This window comes from Lithobates pipiens, unplaced genomic scaffold, assembly GCF_037356315.1.
Source record: "Lithobates pipiens isolate NorthernLeopardFrog02 unplaced genomic scaffold, aLitPip1_a1.2 Scaffold_16, whole genome shotgun sequence".
In the NCBI taxonomy this organism is placed as follows: domain Eukaryota; kingdom Metazoa; phylum Chordata; class Amphibia; order Anura; family Ranidae; genus Lithobates; species Lithobates pipiens.
This window is the reverse complement of record NW_027507748.1, coordinates 104432284-104455221: the sequence shown is the minus strand read 5'-3', so window position 1 is coordinate 104455221 and position 22938 is coordinate 104432284. Positions and strand designations below refer to the sequence as shown.

Below are 22938 nucleotides of genomic sequence, written 5' to 3'. Positions count from 1 at the left end.
AATATTTAATTTGAACAATATTAAAATAAAAATGAAAGGATGTAATCTGGCATCTTTCTAATGCATGTTCATTCAGTTTTAAGTGTGTGTGTTTGTTTGTTTTTTTTTTATTTTATTTTTTTACCATATGAAAAAAGCACTCTACTGGTACCAGGGATAACACGCATAATAACATTTCAATATGTTTTATTTACAACTTAAAAAAAAAAAACATAATAAAAACACAAGTCCCTATTAAGTTTATATCTTCATTGCTCAAAAGCGTATAAATCACTGTACATAACGTCAATGGTAGCAAACCAAAAGGTCAACATTTCTCAAAGATGCTTCATCAGGACATTTTCTTTGACTTCAAAGAAGAGTAACATGTTTCTCCAGAGCAAGAAAGATGACAAACGTGGCAGCCCACAGGACCAACCAGTCAGATATGTTTTAGACCGCTTACGTAGCTCATACAGTATTAAAGCTTCATTTTATTTTAAATTAATGAACATGTCATATTTTACCTGCTCTGTGCAGTAGTTTATTTTCGCCCCCCCCCCCCAGCGCTCCTGGCTACTCCCCCCTTCTGGCCAGTGCCTCCAGAGAAAGCCGACTGCTCTTGTGTCCATAAGACGCATAAAGCCATGGCTTGGTCTCTCCTGTCCTGGTGAATTGTGACCATTGGTCCTATGATAAAGTTATAATATCGCTTGGGCTAATTTAATTCCTTCAGAGATGGACTGCCATCTAGTAAGCTGTTGTGCAAAGTAAAAAAGGGGCTCTATGCAAAGAGGGCTCCACAATCCTCTTGGTGGATATAAATCCTCACCTGCCTCGCTTCTTTTGCCGCATACACACGATCGGACATTCCAACAACAAAATCCATGGATTTTTTTCCGACGGATGTTGGCTCAAACTTGTCTTGCATACACATGGTCGCACAAAGTTGGTCAGAAATTGCGAACGTCAAGAACGCGGTGATGTATGACGAGCCGAGAAAAATTAAGTTCAATAGCTTGATTCCGAGCATGCATGTAACTTTGTGCGTCGGAATTGTGTACACATGTTCGGAATTTCCAACAATGGATTTTGTTGTCTGAAAATTTGAGATCCAGGTCTCAAATTTTGTGTGACTGAAATTCCGATAGAAAATGTCCGATGGAGCCTACACATGGTCGGAATTTCCGAAAAAAAAAAAAAAAAAAAAAAAGCTCCCATTGAACATTTTCCATCGGAAAATCCAACCGTGTAAACGGGGCATTAGACTGCCATCACCTGAACCCCTGCCATGTGTGGTGTGTGGGGTTTTTTTCTTTTTTCTTTTTTTGTAAATGCAGTTTAGCTAGCACTGAAAGTAGTGGCCTTATCCAAAACATGAATAACAAAGATTCTCCCAAAAAAAAAAATCAATAGCCGCAAGTCTTATCCACTTTTGTTTGTATTTATTTGATGAACTGGTCATTGAAGTACAGTATAAATTATTATTTCTTTTCAATGTCAGATTTTCAAGTTGGTGCTTCAAGTGTCATTCCAGATCTAAAACCAGAAACTGCGGTAGAGGCAGATGACCACTTTTCTTATCCAGTAATCCATAGCAACAAAATAAGGATATGTCTGTCTTTCACTGATCTTCTAGTGGTAAACTGAGAGCTAGTTAGATGTTCTGATTTACTAGTTATCCCAGTGCTATATTGACAAACCTGTATGTATCTTTGACTCTCAAGAACAACATAGAATAGATGTTTTACTCCAGAGAGGCAGAGTTTTCTTCTATAAAACCTGTTCTGCATACAACAGACTAAGGCTTCCAATACCAAGTGTCTGAAAGACATCTGTTTCCAGCCTAGCATGCAGTCAGCTTTTGTATTTCATTTGTAACCTACTTTATGTACAGGAAAATCACAAATGTAACTACATCAAAGCGGAGTTCCACCAGTTTTTTTTTAGTTTATTAAAAGCCAGCAGCTACAAAAATCATAGCTGCTGACTTTTAATAAACCGACACTTACCTGCCCCACGGTCCAGTGATATGGCCACCCGGAGGCTAGATCCTCTCCCTCTCTTTGGCGCCATCATGGTAACTGTGGGCACCCGGCCGTGACAGCTTACGGCTTCACGGCCGGGCACGTGCTGTGCATGTCCGCGTCGAGCTGCGCTCCTCTATTGGCCAGCCGATCTTTTGGGACCTGAGTTGTGTCCCAGAAGATTGCTGGCAGGGAGTTACCGCCTAGGCGGCCGAAAAGATGAAGTCGCACCAAAAAAGGGTACACCAATGTGGCATGGCAGGGGCGAGGAGTGCTTAAAAAGCAAGTTCCACTTTTGGGTGGAACTCCGCTTTAAGCTGATTTTCTCAATTTGAATGAGAATTTTCTTAAAATTTAAGACTTTGTTACTATGTAGTACATAGTGGAAAGTGTAGGTACCTATTACAGTGAATTGCATTTCAGTTTATAAGCATCATTACTGAAACGGTTTGGTTGCTTTTGACTATTGACATTTGCCTTGTAGTGTGAGCCTAATGTTTTATGCTCCTGTTTTGACAATAAGAGGTTGTTTGTGTATATGTGCATTTTAGATGATTTTGAAACCATTTTAATTATATTTTGGTGCAGGGTTGAATCAAATGCGTATTTCAGGAGTATTGGAAAAGATGCCTGGCTATGAGTGTCGCAGTGAAGACCTGGAGTTCCTGACATACATGAAAGCTCAAGAAAAGGCTAAAGTACTGAAGGTAATCAGACTACCACAAACACACATTTTAACCTTTTTGCTGCCAGGGCTGGTTTTTATTTTTTGCTTTTTTTGCACACATGCTTAAAAATCCTGAAGATTGCATAGACAACCCCAGTTCCAAATAAGTTGGGACACTGTGAAAAATTGCATAAAAACAGAATGCAATGGACTACAAGACCCATATTTTATTCACAATAGAAAAAATAAATAAATTAGATATAGATATATATCTCTATCATAATTTATTTTTATTTTTTTTGCAGACACCTAGGAAATAAAACGTCGATCGTTGCAACTTTTTATCTCGCATTGTATTTGCGCAACAATTTTTCAAACGCGCTTTTTTTGATTTTTAAAAAATATCAAAACAGTAAAGCTAGCCCAATTATTTTGTATAATGTGAAAGATGATGTTACGCAGAGTAAATGGATACCAAACATGTCACGCTTTAAAATTGCGCACACTCATGGAATGACCCAAACTTCAGTACTTAAATCTCCATAGGCAACGCTTTAAAATTGTTTACAGGTTACATGTTTAGAGTTATAGAGGAAGTCTAGTGTTAGAATTGTTGCTCGCCATCTAATGCATGCGGCGATACCTCACATGTGGTTTGGACAGCATTTACATATGTGGGCAGGACTTACACGTGCGTTCGCTTCTCAGCACGAGCTCAGCAGTGGCGTTTTTACATTTTTATTTTTACACCATCTTTTAAATTTTTGATCCCTTTTATTCCTATTACAAGGAATGTAAACATTCCTTGTGAAAGGAATCGTTCGTGACAGGTCCTCTTTATGGAGAGATGCGTGGTCAATAAGACCCACATCTCACCTCCAGGCTGGAAAGCATGAGATCGGAGAAAAAGTCACGTCCGGGCCTCCGACGGTCATAGAGATGACTGGTGACCATGCGGTCACCGGAAATCTCTATGGTAGTCATCTGGCGGTGGGCGATTCTTTCTCTGGGTCCCCAATGGCAAGGGAGAGCCCAGAGAAGCACCACACTGGATGGTGGTGGGAGGGGGGGTTGCCCCGCATAGCACTGCTATGATCTTTCTTATGGTGCACAGAATCGCCGGCTGAAAACAAGGATATCTGAATGATGCCTGTAGCTGCAGGCATCATTCAGATATTCCCAATGAAAGTCAAGTGGGAAGTGGTTAAGAAGAAAAAAAATATGGCCATTTTGAAATTGATGGCAGCAACATGTCTCAAACTGTACCCAATCCTACAAAAGAAAATTAATAATCTATTGCACGGACTGGAGTCCAACTGTCATCTAGCGGGGCTCATAAGTGGATGCAGCTCCTCTCAGATTAGGTCTTGAGATCCTAATGCACAAATAAAAACAAGCACAAAAGAGCGCCTCCATTTAGATGTAACGATTTATTTAAAAAAAGTATAAAAGACAAAAATGCACTCGCTAAATAAAAGTGGATCAAGTTTGTCATAAACCCATATAGATCTCCATAGGATCACTGTGAGACCGCAGAGCTCAACAGGCATATAGTTGAAGCAGAGTTCTTGATGAAGTACAGCTTTCGGGCTGGAACATGAGCAACAGCAGCTTCCAGAAGTGGCAAGATGGCTGCTGCTCAAAACAGCAACTCTCTCGGCTGGGTGATGACAGGAAGTGGTGAGGGTGTGGCTAATTGTTTTTATATGCCTGCTGAGCTCTGCAGCCTCACAAATTTTTTTTTAAATTATACAAACTTACACACACACACACGTATGTTTGTCCACTGACAAATAAATGATCAGTCTATAATTTTAATGGTAGGTTTATTTTAACAGGCGGACAGAATAACAACAAAAATATCCAGAAAAACGCATTTCAAAAAAGTTATAAATTGATTTGCATTTTAATGTGTGAAAGAAGTATTTGATCCCCTATCAATCAGCAAGAGTTCTGGCTCCCAAGTATCTTCTATAAAGGTAACAAGCTGAGATTAGGAGCACCAAGTGCTCCTAATTTTAGCTTGTTACTTGTATAAAATACACCTGTCCACTGAAGCAATCAATTAGATTCCAATCTCTCCACCATGGCCAAGATTAAAGAGCTGTCCAAGGATGTCAGGGACAAGATTGTAGACCTATACAAAGGCTGGAATGGGCTACAAGATCATCGGCAAGCAGCTTGGTGAGAGGGTGACAACAGTTGGTATGATTATTCGCAAATGGGGGGGGGGGGGGGAGATTAAAAAAAAAAAAAAAAAAAAAACCTGACGTGACATCAACATTGTGTTGTGAACAGGGCAGAAGAGAAAGCGATTTTCTCTATCTGTTCAAAAAAAAAAAAAAAGCAGCGCATGAAAACTGATGTCATTGTGCATAAAGACTCACTAAAACGCACATGAAAACTGAACTGATGTAAACTTGTGTCTCTGCAAGTGAAATCTGCACAGTTTTCCATCATTTTTTTATGCATGTATGGTGTGAACAAGGCCTTGGATGTCCTTGTTACTGATGCAGATCGTGCGACACATACGGTATTTATTGGTGTATAACACGCACCCCAAGTTTTTGGAGGGAAGTTTAAGGAAAAAAAGCCTTGCCCGGTGTCTTTGCAGCACTGCTAGTGTTTTTGTAGCATTGCCGCCGATATCCACTGACTGACTGAGTGGAGAGGAGCAGGCGGAGCCTAGATACACAAAGCCAAGTGTACTTCGGCTAGACTCGGCTCTGCTCACAGTCCCGCCTATTTCCACTGATTTCGAGAGGAGCGAGCGCTGCCGACATACACAAAGCCGAGTGTACTCCGGATAGACTCGGCTTTGCTCCCAGTCAGGGGCAGGACTGCGAGAGGAGCAGAGTCTAGCCGAAGTACACTCTGCTTTGTGTATCTCAGCTCTGCTCGCTCCTTTCCTCACAATCGGTGAGAGATCGGTGGGGATTGGCATATAACACGCACCCAGGATTTTCTCCTGATTTTAAGGGGGAAACGGTGCGTGTTATACGCCGATTAAATACGGTACTCGATGAAGTGGCTGGGTGTGTATGATATGGTACTTTTAGACCGGTGTTTCTCCACTCTAGTCCTCAAGGCGCACCAACAGGTCATGTTTTCAGGATTTCCCTCAGATGAAACGGCTGTGGTAATTACTAAGGCGGTGAAACTGATCACCTTTGCAAAATAATGGAAATCCTGAAAACATGACCTGTTGGGGTGCCTTGAGGCCTGGAGTTGAGAAACACTGCTTTAGACAAGAAATCTCGCATATGAAGCACATGGAGTTAAGTTATAGAACTTTTTTCTTTTAGTAGACATTGCTGTATACAGAATGCATGGCTTCAGTTTGTACAGAAAATGAAAAGTTGTAAAATGTAACAAAATATTACCCTCTTTTTAATTTTAGGAAACTACTGAAGAGGTGAAGGTCTCGAGCCAGCAGACTCGCACTATCAGGAGAATAAGTGAACTACCTGTTCAAGGCAAGTATTTATTTAATAAAGTAGTGACCAGCTAAATGTTCATGTATTTATGCTTTCTATTTAAAGTTTTAAAATAATATTTAATTTGAACTACCGTATATACTCGAGTATAGGCCGACCCGAATATAAGCCGAGGCCCCCAATTTACCCCCAAAAAAACTGGCAAACTTATTGACTCGTGTATAAGCCGAGGGTGAGACATGCCTGTCCATCCCTGTGTGTGTGTCCGTCCATCCCTGTGTGTCCGTCCATCCCTGTGTGTCCGTCCATCCCTGTGTGTCCGTCCATCCCTGTGTGTCCGTCCATCCATCCCTGTGTGTGTGTGTGTCCATCCATCCATCCATCCCTGTGTGTGTGTGTCTCCATCCATCCATCCATCCATCCCTGTGTGTGTGTGTCTCCATCCATCCATCCATCCATCCATCCCTGTGTGTGTGTGTCTCCATCCATCCATCCATCCATCCCTGTGTGTGTCTCCATCCATGTGTGTGTGTGTGTGTGTGTGTGTGTGTGTGTGTGTGTGTGTGTGTGTGTGTGTGTGTGTCCAGCCTACCTTTGTCCCGAGCCTCCGTCCCGTGCCTTGCCTCCTTGCCTCCGTCCCGTGCCGTGCCTTGCCTCCTTGCATCCGTCCCGTGTCGTGCCTTGCCTTGCCCCCGTCCCGTCCCGTCCCGTGCCGTGCCGTCCCGTGCCCTCTTCGTCGGCGGCCATTGTAAAGTTCAAAAGCTGCGCCGCCGCCTTCGCCTGTGATAGGCGGAACACTGAATTTCCCAGCAGCCTGTGTTCCGCCTATCACAGACGTCGTATCATCCTCGTCCGTAGTACGAGGATGATACGATGTCCGTGATAGGCGGAACACAGGCTGCTGGGAAATTCAGTGTTCCGCCTATCACAGGCGAAGGCGGAGCCGGAGGCGCGGCTTTTGAATAGAATGGCCGCTGTCTGTCTGCTCGACACGCTGATCGAGCGGGCAGACAGCGATGACTCGAGTATAAGCCGAGGGGGGCACTTTCAGCCTCAAAAAAGAGGCTGAAAATCTCGGCTTATACTCGAGTATATACGGTATATTAAAATAAAAATGAACGGATGTAATCTAGCATCTTTCTAATACCTAGTCATTCAGTTTTAAGACATTAATTTCAATATATTTTATTTACAACTTAATAAAAAAACACAAGGGATGATATTCCCTATTAATGTTATACTGTATCTTCACTGCTCAAAAGAGTATAAATCACTGTACATAACGTCAATGGTAGCAAACCAAAAGGTTAACATTTCTCAAAGATGCTTCATCAGGACATTTTCTTTGAATTCAAAGAATAGTAAGATGACAAACATGGCAGCCCACAGATCCAACCAGTTATATATGTTTTAAACAGCCTACGTAGCTCATACAGTATTAAAGCTTAATTTTATTTTTAAATTTAATGAACATGTCATAGTTTACCTGCTCCGTACAGTAGTTTTGCACAGAACAGCTCCGATCCTCTTCTTTTAAGGTCCCCCCCAGAGCTCCTGGCTACTCCCCCCCCCCCCCCCCCCCCCCCTTGAGCATCTCTCTCTTCCTCTCTCTCCCTCCCCTCATTGGCTCACTGGCAATGATTGATAGTTCTCAACCCTGTCCTCAAGTACCCCAAAAAGGCTATATTTTGGGAATTTCTTAGATAAATTAGCTGTCCAAAATACCAAAGCATTGACTATGAATTAAAGCACCCGTGCAAGATAAGGGAAAACCTGCAAACATGGCCTGTTGGTGGGTACTGGAGGACAGGGTTAAGAATCATTGTTCTAAATCACCATATACAGTACCATAAGACAACACTATAAATGAATCCTGGTGACTTGTGACCATGGGACCTATGATAAAGTAATATCACTTGGGCTCATTTAATTCAGAGGTGACTGTCCTCTTGTAAGCTATTGTACAAAGTCAAAAAGGGGCTCTATGCAAAGAGGGCTCCACAATCTTCTTGGTGGATATAACTCCTCACTTGCCTCGCTCCTTAGACTGCCATCACCAGAACTCCTGCCATGTGTTTTTTTTTTTTTTTTGGTAAATGCAGTTTAGTTAGCACTGGAAAGTAGTGGCATTTCCAAATAGTGCCATGAATAACAAAGAATATCCCCAACAGCAGCACAGTCAGATTTTCAAGTTGGTGCTTAAAGTATCATTTCAGATCTAAAACTAGAAACTGCGGTAGAGGCAGATGACCACTTTTGTTTTCTATAAAACCTGTTCTGCATACAACAGACTAAGGCTTCCAATACCAATTGCCTGAAAGATGTCTGTTTCCAGCCTAACGTGCAGTCAGCTTTTGTATTTCATTTGTAACCTACTTTATGTACAGGAAAATCACAAAGGTAACTACATTAAGCAGATTTTCTCAATTTTTTAATGAGAATTTACTTAAAATGTAAGACTTTTGTTACTATGTAGTACAAAGTACAAGGCAGAAGTGGAAAGTGTGGGTACCCATTGTAGTGAATTGCATTTCAGTTTATATGCATCATTACTGAAAAAAAAACAGCTTGGTTTCTTTTGGTTACTGACATTTGCCTTGTAGTGTGAGCCTAATGTTTTAAGCAACCTCTTTTTGTGAAAACAGGAGCATACTTGTGTATATGCATTTTAGATGAATTTGAAGCAGTTTTAATTATATTTTGGTGCAGGGTTGAATCAAATGCGTATTTCAGGAGTATTGGAAAAGATGCCTGGCTATGAGTGTCGCAGTGAAGACCTGGAGTTCCTGACATACATGAAAGCTCAAGAGAAGGTTAAAGTACTGAAGGTAATCGGACTACCACAAACACACATTTTAACCTTTTTGCTGCCAGGGCTGTTTTTATTTTATTTTATTTATTATTTAATTTTTTTTATTTATTTATTTTTTTTGCACACATGCTTAAAAACTAATTTGAGGCCTGAAGATTGTATAGACAATCCCAGTTCCAAAAAAGTTGGGATGCTGTGTAAAATCTGCAGAAAACAGAATGCAATGGGTTACAAGATCCATATTTTATTCACAATAGAACAAAAGAAAACCTATTGTATGATTTAAACTGAGAAAATGTGCTTTCTCTTACGTTCACCGACTGACACAGCTCCTTTCTTAGACCATCGGGTTGTTACGCCACCTTCAGGAGAGGACTAGGTAGAACATGTTAAAATGTTATAATAAAACTAGAACTTTCTAGTTCCGCCCAATGGGCGGTCCCTTGGGTAACAACCCCTCAGCCTGCTACTGCAGCCTCAGTTTTTTTTTTCTTTCTGCCTACTGAAGGAGAATGACCTAGGAACCCTGCGGGCCCATCAGTCCGTGGATTTTTCTGCAGAAGGTTTGCCTTTTGCGCAAGATTAAAGATCCTGGGATCTGCTATCAACAGCCGGCTGAGTGACAGGCTGGATACCCTTATCCTTGTAGTCTCCCCAGCCTGGCCAGCGAGCGTGTGCAGACCAGAGCTCCATGCTGTGTCGGCCACGACATGCCCCCAGCTCCAGGGGCGGCCGGTGGGCTTAATGTCCTGGGGAACACATATGACCGGCTACTGCTGTCTGCGTCACAGTGTGCCAGGCCTGCAGCCACCCCCAGTACTGATCAGAGAGTGGGTCTCTGATGGAATGTCTCCCAGCTCTTTAGGATTGGCAAGTACAGCTCTCCCTGCCTCGGTGGGGCTGAGCAGTGGGGCATTCCCTGGGAGGGCGATTTGGGGGGTCCCTCACCTCCCTCTCTTCTCTCCCTCTCACCCCCCCTTCCCTGTGGGGGATGCTGCATGGGCTGCTGAGTAGTGTTTGTGCCATAGACAGGGGCTGTGACCTGGATGTGTGTAGGTCTCTCCCCTGAGGTGCATACAGTGCTTAATGTAATGTTTACATTTTTGGTGTGACCAGGGAGCAACATGCTCTGTCTCCATTTTCCTGTAGTCCGGCGGCCATTTTCCCTGTGATTATGTCCTTTATACAGGACGCTCGGCAGGCATTTTGTTGAAGCGTGAACACGTTTTTCAGCTTCAGTGCTATTCAGAGAGCTCAGCACAGCGCGGTTTGGTCTCTTGTGTATCTGGGAGCTGACACAGGCACACCTAGCTGGATGGCGCAGAACTGGGTCAGGGTGGTGAGTCCTGCGGGAGGAGCCCCTCAGCAGCAGTTAGGATGGTGGAAGCATCACTGTCCTAAGTCCCCAACAGGTGGCAGACAGGGTAGGGTCAGCATGGCTTCAGAAGCTGGTGTTTCTTCCCACAAAAACCAGGCAATTGCAACCAGTTCGCCTACAGACAGTGCAGTGCCCGTGACGCTTTGTCACCGATCCTTAATTTGTTTGTTGCCAAGATGGAGGTGGTGCATGTGTGCAAAGGTGGTAAAAAAAACATAGGATCACTGTGAGGCTGCAGAGCTCAGCAGGCATATGGCTAGTTGAAGCTAAGTTCTTAATGGAAGTACAGCTCTAAGGCTTCAGGCTGGAACATAAGCAACAGCAGCTTCCAGAAGTGGCATGGTGGCTGTGCCTCCAAACAGCAACTCTCTCAGCAAATTTGCTGTCCCCTCAAAATAACTCCACACACAGCCATTAATGTCTAAACCGCTGGCTACAAAAGTAAGTAAAAATGCCCAAATTTGTCCTAAAGTGTCAATATTTTGTGTGATCACCATTATTTTCCCTCACTGCCTTAACCCTCTTGGGCATGGAGTTCACCAGAGAATCACAGGTTGCCATTGAAGTCCTCTTCCTTCACTAACACCCTAGAGCAGTGGTCATCAACCCTCAGGGCCCACTAACAGGCTAGGTTTTATGTATTGGGGAGATGCAGACTAGAATACTGCAATCACTGAGCAGCAAATTATATCACCTGTGATGTATTTCAGCTATCTTGCAAACCTGGCCTGTTAGTAGGCTCTCAGGACAGGGTTGATGACTACTGCCCTAGAGAATAAAATGGCAGTCATTGCAATAGTTTTTGTCACACCGTTTGCGCAGAGATCTTACAAGCAACCTTTTTTTGGAAAAAATTAAGGTTTTCGAATTTAAAAAATAAGACAACAGATTGTGAAAGAGGATGCTATGCCGAGTAAATTGATACCCAACTTGTCACGCTTCAAAGTTGCGTCCGCTTGTGGAATGGCAACAAAATTTTACCCTTAATCTCCATAGGCGACATTTAAAAAATTCTACAGGTTGCATGTTTTGAGTTATAGAAGAGGTCTCAGGCTAGAATTATTGCTCTTGCGCTAACGATCGTGGTGATACCTCACGTGTGGTTTGAACACCGCTTTTCATATGCGGGCACTACTCGTGTTTGCTTGCGAGCTCGGCGGGACACATTTAAACTATACATTTTCTTGCATCAGGGGACACAGAGCCGTAGTACTTACTACATGGGTGATATCGGCTTATCGGGTGCTGGACACTGGCACGCCCCTTTAAGGCGTGAACTTCCCCAATATAACCCCTCCCACTACTGGGAGTCCTCAGTTTTTTTGCAAGTGTGTAAGGTGTTGGGCATGTGTAAGGATGTGTGTACTGAGCTCCGCGGGCAGTAATCCTTTGATGCGAGCCAGCCATCCTGGCCGGATCCGTTCTGATGTCTCCGTAATGGACTAAATGAACGGTACCCGGGCCTCGTCATCCGAAGACACAAAGTTTTGCTTGAGAAAGATTTTAAGCTGGGCCCTGGGATCAAGTACTTTTTGGTAGTAAGGCCAATAAAAGTTAACTGGCAGGGTCTTCTCGCAGGTCCAGGATTGCGGGATTACCTGAGTGTACCCCTGTTCCTGAAGGTTTACTTTCAAGGTCTCGGAGCCTAAGGTGAAGGGCGAAGATTGGGTTTTTAAACCCTGCAGCGAGGAAAGGTAGGGGAGATTTTCTGCAAGGTATCTCTCCTTCCATGTATTTTTTGTTGTCATGTCATGTCTTATGTGTCACCACTGGAGGTTGTATTGAGCACTCACCATTGTGACACTGGAAACAGCAGAAGCTTTCTCTCTCCTCAAGCCAGCTCAGGCCCTCCGGTATGAAAGGGGGTCTGATCACTTCCTGGGCCCCCAGAGTAGCGATTTTTGTTGCTTTGAATGCCAGCCCGCTGCCTATTTTTTTTCTTTAAAAAAAAAAACACGTTTGTTTTTGGGGCAAATCTCGGTCGTTTTAGCCCCCCTCTGCCGCCGACCGCCATGTTGCTGGCACTCTTACGCCTCCCTAGTTGGAAGGGGGGGCGTGGCTAAACGGCGTCAGACGCCGGCCACACGTGGAGGAAGTATTTTAAGCTACACAGGCAGAGCTGCATTCTGGCAGTGGAGGGACAGAGCAGAGTGGTTGCTGGTCAGGTTTGGTGACACAGACATCTCCCTTTTGATTGACAACATTGTACTGTATAGCTAGGACTAATAGCAGTTATTGTACTGTACTATAGCCTAGCAAGTGTTGCATTATTTTGCTGGTAGAGCCTCTGCGTTGTACTGTAAGCTATGAGTGGAAAGGGGGCCAGGAACTCCTCTAAGGGTTCTAGGGGGTCTCAACAAACTAAGACCCTGTCCAAAAGAATGTCTTCATCTTCGGAGAGTGTTGCGGCCGGTCAGATTGACCCATCGGGGGAAGCTGTTATTGCAGTCGCTCAAGGCGCTTCAGCCCCTGAGTATGTCAATGTGAAGTGTTGTCCTCTACCATTGTTGGCTTAGAGAAGAAGCTTGATGCGATTTTATCCCTTCAGAGCGTGGTTAAATGCAGTAGACCCCCTTCATTTGCTCAAGATCCTCCTCTGGAGGTTCAGGATGCCGGGGATCAGGCAGATCTTCCTAAAGATATGGAAGATACTAGCTTATCCTCTTCTGAGGATCCTAACGTGGAAGGAGTATCACCGCAAGAGAGCTTGCTTGTGCACGCTCTCACTGGGTTGGTTCGGTCAACCTTTTTGCTACTTGCAGCGCAGGCTTCTGATGATCCCATCTCTAAGTTAGGATCATTAAAACCTCCGGCTGGAGATGCCTTTCCTATCCATGTGTGGCTAAGAGAGCTTATGTACGCAGAGTGGGAGCATCTGGTTAAGCAGGCTCGGGGCATAATGGTCCTTGCCTATTTGGACGACCTACTCTTAGTAGATCATTCGGTTTCTGGGTTAGACGACGGTCTGGTGACAACGGTAAACGACCTGGAATTTCTAGGCTGGGTTCTCAACCTAGAAAAGTCGTCCTTGAGGCCATCAAGGAGAGTAAAGTACCTGGGACTAATCATAGATACCAGGCAGGGAAAGGTATTTCTACCTCCAAGGAGAATCAGTTCCATTGTAGAACTAATTCACCTCATCAAGGCAAAGAAAAAGCCTTCAATTGGGTTGTGCATGAGATTATTGGGGAAGATGGTGGCCTCCTTCGAGGCCGTCCCTTACGCACAGTTTCATTCAAGATTGCTACAAAGCGCAATCCTGTCAGCCCGGAACAAAAGGGTTCAGGCCTTAGATTTTCAGATTCAGCTTGCTCCCGAAATACGTCAGAGTCTAAATTGGTGGCTGATGTCCAGCAACCTTCAAAAGGGAAGGACATTTCTGCCTTCTATCTGGAAGGTAGTAACCACAGATGCCAGTCTTTCAGGCTGGGGAGCAGTCCTGGAGAAGGATTCTGTCCAGGGAAGGTGGTCCAGGTTGGAAAGGACCTTGCCTATCGATATTTTAGAAATTCGGGCAATCCATCTCGCCTTAAGAGCCTGGACTGGCAGACTAAAGGGCTGTCCTGTCAGGATTCAGTCCGACAACGCCACGGATGTGGCTTACATCAATCCCCAGGGGGGCATGAGGAGTCGTGCAGCCCAGAGAGAGGTGAATCACGTTTTGTCTTGGGCAGAACACAACGTTCCTTGCCTATCAGCAGTGTTCATTCCCGGGATAGAGAATTTGCAGGCGGACTACTTGAGCCGCCAACAACTGCTTCTAGGAGAGTGGTCTCTTCACCCCGACATCTTTCTTTCAATATGTCAGAGATGGGGTACTCCGGGCGTGGATCTGTTCGCATCCAGATTCAACAACAAAGTCGACAACTTTGTATCAAGGACAAGGGATCCGCTAGCTTGCGGAACAGACTCATTAGTCTTCCAATGGGATCAGTTTTCTCTGATCTATGCATTTCCTCCAGTTCTGCTACTTCCGCGTTTTCTTCGCAGGATCAGACAGGAGCAAAGGGAGGTGATTCTTGTGGCCCAGAAGGCCGTGGTTCGCCAAGATCATAAGGATGGCAGTAGGAGTTCCCTGGACTCTGCCATTACGGCCGGACCTTCTTTCGCAGGGCCCGGTATTCCATCCTACATTACAGGCGCTAAATTTGACCGTCTGGCTATTGAGACACACATCCTAAGGGGTCGTGGGTTATCTCCTTCAGTCATATCTACCTTGATTAATGCCAGGAAGCCAGCTTCCAGGATCATCTACTATAGAGTCTGGAAGGCATATGTTGCCTGGTGCGGTTCCAGGGGTTGGCACCCCAGGAAATATGCTATAGGTAGAATTCTTGAATTCCTACAGATGGGATTAGAGATGAATCTGGCCTTGAATACCATCAAGGGCCAGATCTTGGCCTTGTCAGTGTTCTTTCAGCAGCCTTTAGCTTCTCACTCTTTAGTGCGTAGCTTTGTGCAGGGGGTAACACGGATCAGTCCTCCAATCAAGACACCCCTAAATCCCTGGAATTTGAACTTGGTCCTGTCAGCTTTACAAAAGCAGCCTTTTGAACCTTTACGGAGATTCCCTTGGTTCTGTTGACCAGAAAGACAGACAGTATTTCTGGTTGCCATTTCTTCTGTCAGAAGAGTTTCTGAACTAGCGGCTCTATGTTGTAGGGAGCCATATCTGATTATGCATAAGGATAAAGTGGTTTTACGCCCTCATCCTGTATTCTTGCCAAAGGTAGTGACAGGGTTTCACGTAAACCAAGATATTGATCTTCCTTCATTCTTCCCAGAGCCTCAATCTAGGGAAGAGAGGTTGCTACATTCCCTTGATGTAGTAGGGGCGGTCAGTGTATTTTAAGGGCGACCTCTCAGGTTCGTTAGACATATATTTTGTTTATTCTGCCGGATGGTTCAAAGAGAGGACAGGCAGCATCTAGATCCGATGAGACCTTCCTGGCTTTGCCACTATCGCTTCCAGACCAGAAAAAAAGGTTTGACTCTTACCGCAATGGATGGACTCCAAATCAACTGAGTCGTTCGCGCTGGCAGACAGCCCTCTGTAGGGTTCGTTTGTTCGTATTCCGTCCCCACACATTACTGAAGTACAAGTGAGTACGTGCGGATCATTTGAAGGTTACTGGCCCCAGTCGAAGAGTTCCGGAACTCGTCGAGCATCCTGCTTTTCCTCTTGGTCACCACGGGGAAGAGACAAGATGGCCGTCCGATCACTCTGAATTCCTAGAGTCCTCGAATGAATCGTAGAATACAAAGGTTTTTTCAATGCGCAAACCCACACAGATCATTATCTGCTTTTTGGCTTCCACCAGCCATTGGGAAAAAACTGGGGGTTATTAGAATTCTGCAAAGCCGGGGGTCTGGGTCTGAAGTAGATTATCCACATAAGCATAGTTTACTATAAATGTGACCTCTCTTGGATGTTTAAAAACACTGCTCCATTACCTTACTTCCTGAACAGACTTTTTAGGTCATGACCGAATGATCTGCACGTACTCACTTGGTAAGAGTCAAACCTTTTTTTCCGGTCTGGAAGCGATAGTGGCAAAGCCAGGAAGGTCTCATCGAATTTGTGAAAAGGACTGATCTCCCTGTTCATTACTTTTTAGTTGGAATCAGAATTTCTTAATTATAAGGACTTTCTTTTTTTGATTGAATTTTGTATATGGTGCTTGTTTAATTATTATTATTATTTTTTTTGTTGTTTGTTTGTTTTTTTTGCTCTTTCTATACAATTTATACTGAGTTTTATTACTCTTCTCACCTCAGTTTTCACGCATATTCAGCGCAACTTTATGTATAACTTTTTTTGATTGAATTTCTTATACAGTGTTTTTTTTTTTTTTTTTGATTTATTCGCTTTTTCTATATAATCTATACTGGGTTTTATTACTTTTTTCACTATAGATTTCACGCATATTTAGCGCAACTTTATGTATAACTTTTTTGATCCGATTCATAATTTGATATTTGATGGTTTTTAGTTGCAGCTCTTAGGTTTCGCCCCAAGCGCGATATTTTTGTTTGTTTTTTATTTAAGCATCTAGATCCACTATTGCCAAGTGGATTCGGTATAAGTTATTGTGCAGGCTTATGGTTTAAAGAGGAAGATTCCTCCTTTTCATATTAAGGCACACTCTACCAGGGCGATCAGTACCTCCTTGGCGGTGCATCATCAGGCCTCTGCGGCTCAGATCTGTAAAGCCGCGACATGGTCTTCAGTTCATACATTTACCAGATTTTATCAAATCGATGTTAAGGGTCAGGAGGATTCTGCCTTTGGGCGCAGCGTATTGCAGGCTACAGTATAAGTCCTCTGACTTCCATTTTTTGTTGTGTCCCCCCCCCCCCACAGTTGCTATTGCTATGGGACATCCCATGTAGTAAGTACTACGGCTCTGTGTCCCCTGATGTAAGAAAAGAAAATAGGATTTGTAAAACAGCTTACCTGTAAAATCCTTTTCTTTGATGTACATCATGGGACACAGAGGGACCTCCCTTCTTATACACTTATATTGCTTGGCTACAAAACTGAAGACTCCCAGTAGTGGGAGGGGTTACATGGGGGAAGTTTGCGCCTTAAGTGGCGTGCCAGTATCCAGCACCTGATAAGTCGATATAACCCATGTAGTAAGTACTACAGCTTTGTGTCCCCTGATGTACATCAAAGAAAAGGATTTTACAGGTAAGCTGTTTTAAAAATCCTTTTATTTATATATTGATTATTCTCATATTTTGTGGACCCTAACTTTCCTACAGACTAAATAATATGCAGTTATTTCGATGTATTTTTATTTATTTTTTTTCTACACCAAAGACATGTAGCAGAATACATTTCGGCCTAAATGTATGTTGAAATTTAGATTTTTATTGGATATTTTTTATAATAGAAAATATTGTTTTTTTTTTTTTTTTTCGAAAATGTCGGACTTTTTTGTTTGTTTATATCACAAAAAAAAAAACAGTGGCGATCAAATACCATCAAAAGAAAGCTCTTATGTGTGTGAAAGAAATTTATATAAATTTATTTTGCACGGTCATGCAATGCTGTACCCAATCGCCACTTAAAGTAGCACAGTGCTGAATAGCAAAAAATGGCCTGATCATTACGGGGTCAATTCTGAATTGGAGCTGAAGTGGTTATACAGATATACTGTGGACTAGTTAAGAGAATGTTGAAATATGTTTAATTGACTGTTGAGCTTGACTTATTTTCTAGGCAGAATTACTTTGTTTACAAAAGGATCTTGCAGTAATAACGCAAGACAAGAAACTGGTCAATGGCAGGAAGGATAAGATTGAAGAGGATATTCAAAGAATGGTAATAATATTTTACACCTATTCATTTTCATGTGTTTGTAACATGCCTCAATGCGCTTTTAATGATTTATGTAATTTCTGTGTGTGGATGTATTTTTTATTTTTTTTGTCATGTTAAGCACTATAACATATAGGTATGCACAGGCCTTTATGACTTGACTGTTGTTAATCTGATTTGTAGAAATTGGCCTTTAAAAAGACTTTGCGGCTAGGAAGAGCCTTCCTGAGCTGGACAGGGGATGCTGCCAGTGTCCGGGGTCTGACACCCGAAGATGTTTTCAAGCAATTAAACCATTTGACCATTCAGAGTGTACATCAGCAGGAGAAAACTCAACTACTCGCTGCCAAGAAAGAAGTCACTAGGAGACGAGAAGAAGCAGCCAGTGTAACAGGACAGGACACAAAAAGGTAGACCTATCTCTATATTAACCTCCAAATAAATGCACAGTACACCGCAGCCCTGAATACTCTGATAACTCTCAATTTCTGCTTATTTTCTCTTAACCACTTGACCTCAGGAAGGTTTTACCCCCTTCCCAGACCAGAACTGTGTTTTTGATTGGCCACAGCCGATTAGCTGACTTCAGACAAAATTATTGGCTGAAATCAGCTGCCAAATTTGCGCTGAGTCCAAACCCAGAAGGAATGCTGTGATGTACAGGTAGTTAAAGTGCAACTGCTATGGGCAGACGGAAAGTAATTAAAGTTTATTTGTATTCTTTAACCAATGGTTCTAGTATATTAAACCAATTGCCTACTGGGCTGTTTTACCCCCTTCGTGACAAGGCCAATTATCGCACGTTGAATGACAATTGTGTGGTCATGCAACATTTTACCCCTATGACTTTTTTTTTTTTTTTTCACACAAATAGAGCTTTCTTTTGCTGGTATTAAATCGCCACGGGTTTTACATTTTTTGCTAAATAAACGAATAAAGACTGAAAATGTTGAAAAAAACAAAAAGCAAAAAACAGTTTTCATATTTTATTATACAGTTTTGTAAACAGGTAATTTTTTCTTCTTCACTCATGGGCATTGATGGGCACTGATAGGTGGCACTTATGGGCTGATGAGGATGCACTTGTGGGCACACATTGGCAGCACTGTTTGGGCTGCACTGATTATCAGGACACTGACAATCAGTGCCCTGATTATCAGTGTAGATGCTCCTTTTAGAGAAGCCGGTTATCTGCTCTCTTCTCCTCTCCTCATGCTCTCAGCATGAGAAAAGGAGTGCCGATAATCGGCTTCTATTCACATTGGTGAAAATCTGTAATCATACACAGCTAAACACGTGGTAAAGAGCCGCTGATTGGCTCTTTACCTCAATCTGTCATCATCAGTGTCCTCCAGATACTGTGATCACAGAGTGAGCTGCCTGAGCCTCTCACTGGGCACAATCACGGGAGGGCCGTTATATGAGGGCCCTCCAGCGCTAGCTGTCCACGCTGTAGCTGTCATTCAGCTATAGCGTGGTCGGCAAGTGGCTAAAAAAACTGCAAAATCTTCTGGGTAACAAATAATTAAATCTGAACTTTAACCACAATAAAAAATAATAATTGGCGTTAGTCAAATTCGTTCCTTAATGATTAGATTGCTTGTAACATGATCTGTGAATAAGGGAGAGTCAGAATTATCATCTCCATTTACAGATTGCAGTTAAATTAATAAGAGAATTTTTTATCAGGAGGAGGAGGAGGAACAGCAGTACTACTGTCCTGCAATGAAGACCTGAAGCTGTTAAGCATTGCAGTGCTGGAAGTTCAGAGCCAACTGATGCACCTTTAGACTAGCATATACAATCAAGGATCAAATCACGTTTATTTTCTGGTCTTCTAAATACTGATGGAAAGCTCCAACAGCAGCCCAGAGAAGCCAGTCATCTATTATCATCGATTTTAAAGTAACTCTGTCGCTAAAATTAATTTTTTAATGAAAGCTGTAAAGTCCTTTCTTGTATTGAGAGGCATGGACAGCAGAGAGAGAGAGAGAGAGAGAGAGAATTTTGCCCCTGTACAATTATTAATCGTTATTAACCACTTCAATACAGGGCACTTAAACACCTTCCTGCCCAGACCAATTTTGAGCTTTCAGCGCTGTCGCACTTTGAATGACAATTGCGTGGTCATGCTACACTGTACCCAAATGAAATTTTTATCATTTTTTTCCCCACAAATAGAGCTTTCTTTTGGTGGTATTTGATCACCTCTACGGTTTTTATTTTTTGCGCTACAAATAAAAAAATACCGATAATTTTGAAAAAAAAAAAGTTTTTTTGTTTTCAGTTTCAAAACTTTGTAAATAAGTACGTTTTCTCCTTCACTGATGTGGCACCAATGATGTGGCACTGATGAGGTGACATTGATGGGCGGCACTGATGGGCGGCACTGATGGGCGGCACTGATGGGCGACACTGATAGGTGGCACAAATTGGCACTGATAGCTGGCATGGATGGGCGGCACAGATGGGCATGGATAGGCGGCACAGATGGGCATGGATAGGCGGCACAGATGGGCACGGGTGGGCACTCATAGGCGGCACAGGTGGGCACTCATAGGCGGCACAGGTGGGCACTCATAGGCGGCATTGGTGTTATACTGTACTAATGGATGCCAATCAGTGCCAAACAATGCATGCCAATCAGTGATGCCCATTGTGGGCACTGATTGGCATCCATTATGGGCACTGATTGGCATCCATTGTGCTGACTGGCATCCCTGGTGGTCTAGGGAGGATTACCTTTTCCCTGGTGGTCTGGTGGCGTCCCTGGTGGTCCAGTGTGGGCATCCTCGGGGGGGCTGTGCTGATAATCGATAAGCACAGATCCCCCCCTGTCAGAGGAGTAGCCGATCGGCTCTCCTCTAGTCGCGTCTGACAGACGCGAGTGAGGAAAAGCCGATCACCGGCTCTTCCCATTTACACTGTGATCAGCCGTGATTGGACACGGCTGATCACGTGGTAAAGAGTCTCCGTCGGAGACTCTTTACCGAGATCGTAGTTGCCGGGTGTCAGACTGATCGCCGTGATGCGCGCCCCCGGGGCGCGCAGCGGCTCATAATCCTGATCACGTCATATGACGTCCGATCAGGATTATGAAACCACTTTGCCACCGTCAATTCCCTATAGGGTGGGCGGCAAGTGGTTAAGACCTCACCTGGAATATGCAGTTCAGTTTTGGGCACCAGTTCTCAAAAAGGATGACCGGGAACTGGAGAAAGTGCAGAGAAGGGTAACCAAACTGATAAGAGGCATGGAGGAGCTCAGCTATGACGAACGATTAGAGGAACTGAATTTATTCTCTTGAGAAGAGAAGATTAAGGGGGCTCGGCTATGATCATGTATAAATACATAAGTGATCCATGTAGTGAACTTAGTGCAGCGTTATTCACTTTAAGGTCATAACAGGGGCCAAGTCTGCACACTTTGTCTGGAGGAAAAGAGATTTAACCTCCAAATAAGGAAAAGCTTCTTTACAGTAAAAGCTGTGAAAATGTGCAATAGACTCAGTCAAGAGCTGGTTCTGTCCAGCTCAGTTGATTGCTTTAAAAATGATCTGGGTTCTTTCCTAAATGTATATAATATAACTGGAGACTAATATTTAAGTAAAGTTGATCTGGGGGATCAGGAAGGAATTTGTTTTCTCCACACTGGAACAAATTGGATCATGCTTTGAGGTTTTTAGCCTTCCTCTGAATCGACTGTGGGTATTTAGATCGTGTATATGGAGGTTTTCGGTGTGTGTATGTGTTGTGTGTGTGTCTCTCCCCCCCCGCCCCCTTTCTGTGGGTTGAACTGGATGAGCTTGTGTCTTCTTTCAACCAGACTAACTATGAACAGAAGATTATAAGCATTTACCTCTGCTTCTGTCTGCACAGTCAAATGCCAATTTGGTCAGGATGAATTGTAAGCTGAAGTCTTCACAAACCACAGTTCGGGGACTGTCCAACTCTTGTTCCTTTTGCAGAGCTCATCGATTCCTCCTGATGACCCCTACATCATTACAGTACAAGGTAATGACATAGAGGTCCAGGGCCCATTGGTGGATGAAGAGATTGACACTCTAGAAGTGTTGGGTTCTGCTTAGAGTTTGGTCAGATTCCTCTTTATCAGAACAGTGATCGGTGGCACAGGCAGTGGGAGAGGTAAATATTCATATTCCTCTTTGCAGTTACTGCTTTACTTTAAAAAAAAATTACCAACAAGGTCACTGTAAGAAAACTGCCTCAACTTCCAAGTACAGTTTCCTTTGTCAGCCCACTATATTGCAAATCGGACATAGGGGGTTATTTACTAAAGGCAAATCCACTTTGCACTGCAAGTGTACTTGGAAGTAAAGTCGCTGTAGATCCGAGGGGGACATGCAAGGAAAATAAAAAACAGCATTTTAGCTTGCACATGATTGGATGATAAAATCAGAGGAGCCTCCCCCGTTTCAGATCTACCCCTTAGATTTAGAGCGAATGCACTTCCAAGTGCACTTGTAGTGAAAAGTGGATTTCGTAAATAACCCCCACTGTGACTTCCAAAAATATTTTTGCATCTCTATTTAGTTCACAGTCCACATGTTTGAGTCTAAAAAAGCTGCAGCAGAGAGAGATAATTTTTTCCAATCTTCTTGTTTTACAGTTTACTGATATCTAAAATTGAATCCTATGAAAAACATGTCAACACCGCAGAAGAGAGACTCCAGCGGCTAAATGTAAGATCACCTCTTATTTATTACATCCCTATTGCCTGTATATAAGAAAGACACATACTCTGATGGAACACAAACCAACATAATCTCTAGAAAAAGAAACAAATGAGTGTTAGTTTTTTGCTCCATTTTTTATGAATCCCATTTTTTACAATTTACTTTGTTGGAAAGATGCACCTTGTGAGTAAATCTGTTTATTTAAGGAGGTAAACCCTGGTGGGTTTTTCTTCTTTTCTTGCCTGCAAAGTAAAAGCATTGTATATTAGCTGTGCTAATAATAAATTAACAGAAATACATTTTGTGAATCGCTCTTCCAAGAGTGTAGATCACTTTCCAGTGTCCTAATTTAGACAATGAATCTGTGTGAATAATTATATGCAGTTGTGTATGCCAATATTCAAAAATATTATGAATAAAAATTGATAGCAATAACAAAAGCTGTGAACCACTCTACTTAGTGGTCTCAAATAAAAAACAACACAATAGAATACAAATAAGAATATCAATATGAATCACTCTTCAAAGTGTGTGACTCACTTTTCAGAGTCCTTGCAAAACGTCAATAGCACATTGATGAAAAAAACGTTCTTCAAAGTGAATAGATCGCTGTGT

The 22938-nt window shown here is 43.0% G+C and overlaps 1 protein-coding gene across 3 annotated transcripts in view; it reads left to right on the top strand.

Moving 5' to 3' along the window:
* Positions 1-22938, top strand: part of LOC143981934 (uncharacterized) — a 64262-nt gene that overhangs the window by 27953 nt on the left and 13371 nt on the right. The window contains exons 5-11 of one of the 3 annotated variants that reach the window (XR_013274383.1): positions 2595-2713; positions 6074-6149; positions 8820-8938; positions 17529-17630; positions 17811-18037; positions 21595-21640; positions 22257-22329. Coding sequence is in view for 2 of the 3 variants with exons in the window: in XM_077480189.1 (XP_077336315.1) it covers positions 2595-2713; positions 6074-6149; positions 8820-8938; positions 17529-17630; positions 17811-18037; positions 22257-22329 (716 nt within the window). In the remaining variant the exon portion in view is untranslated. Of the gene's footprint in view, positions 1-2594; positions 2714-6073; positions 6150-8819; positions 8939-17528; positions 17631-17810; positions 18038-21505; positions 21641-22256; positions 22330-22938 lie in introns of those variants that run through there. The other 2 variants (XM_077480189.1, XM_077480190.1) reach the window with 2 other exon arrangements.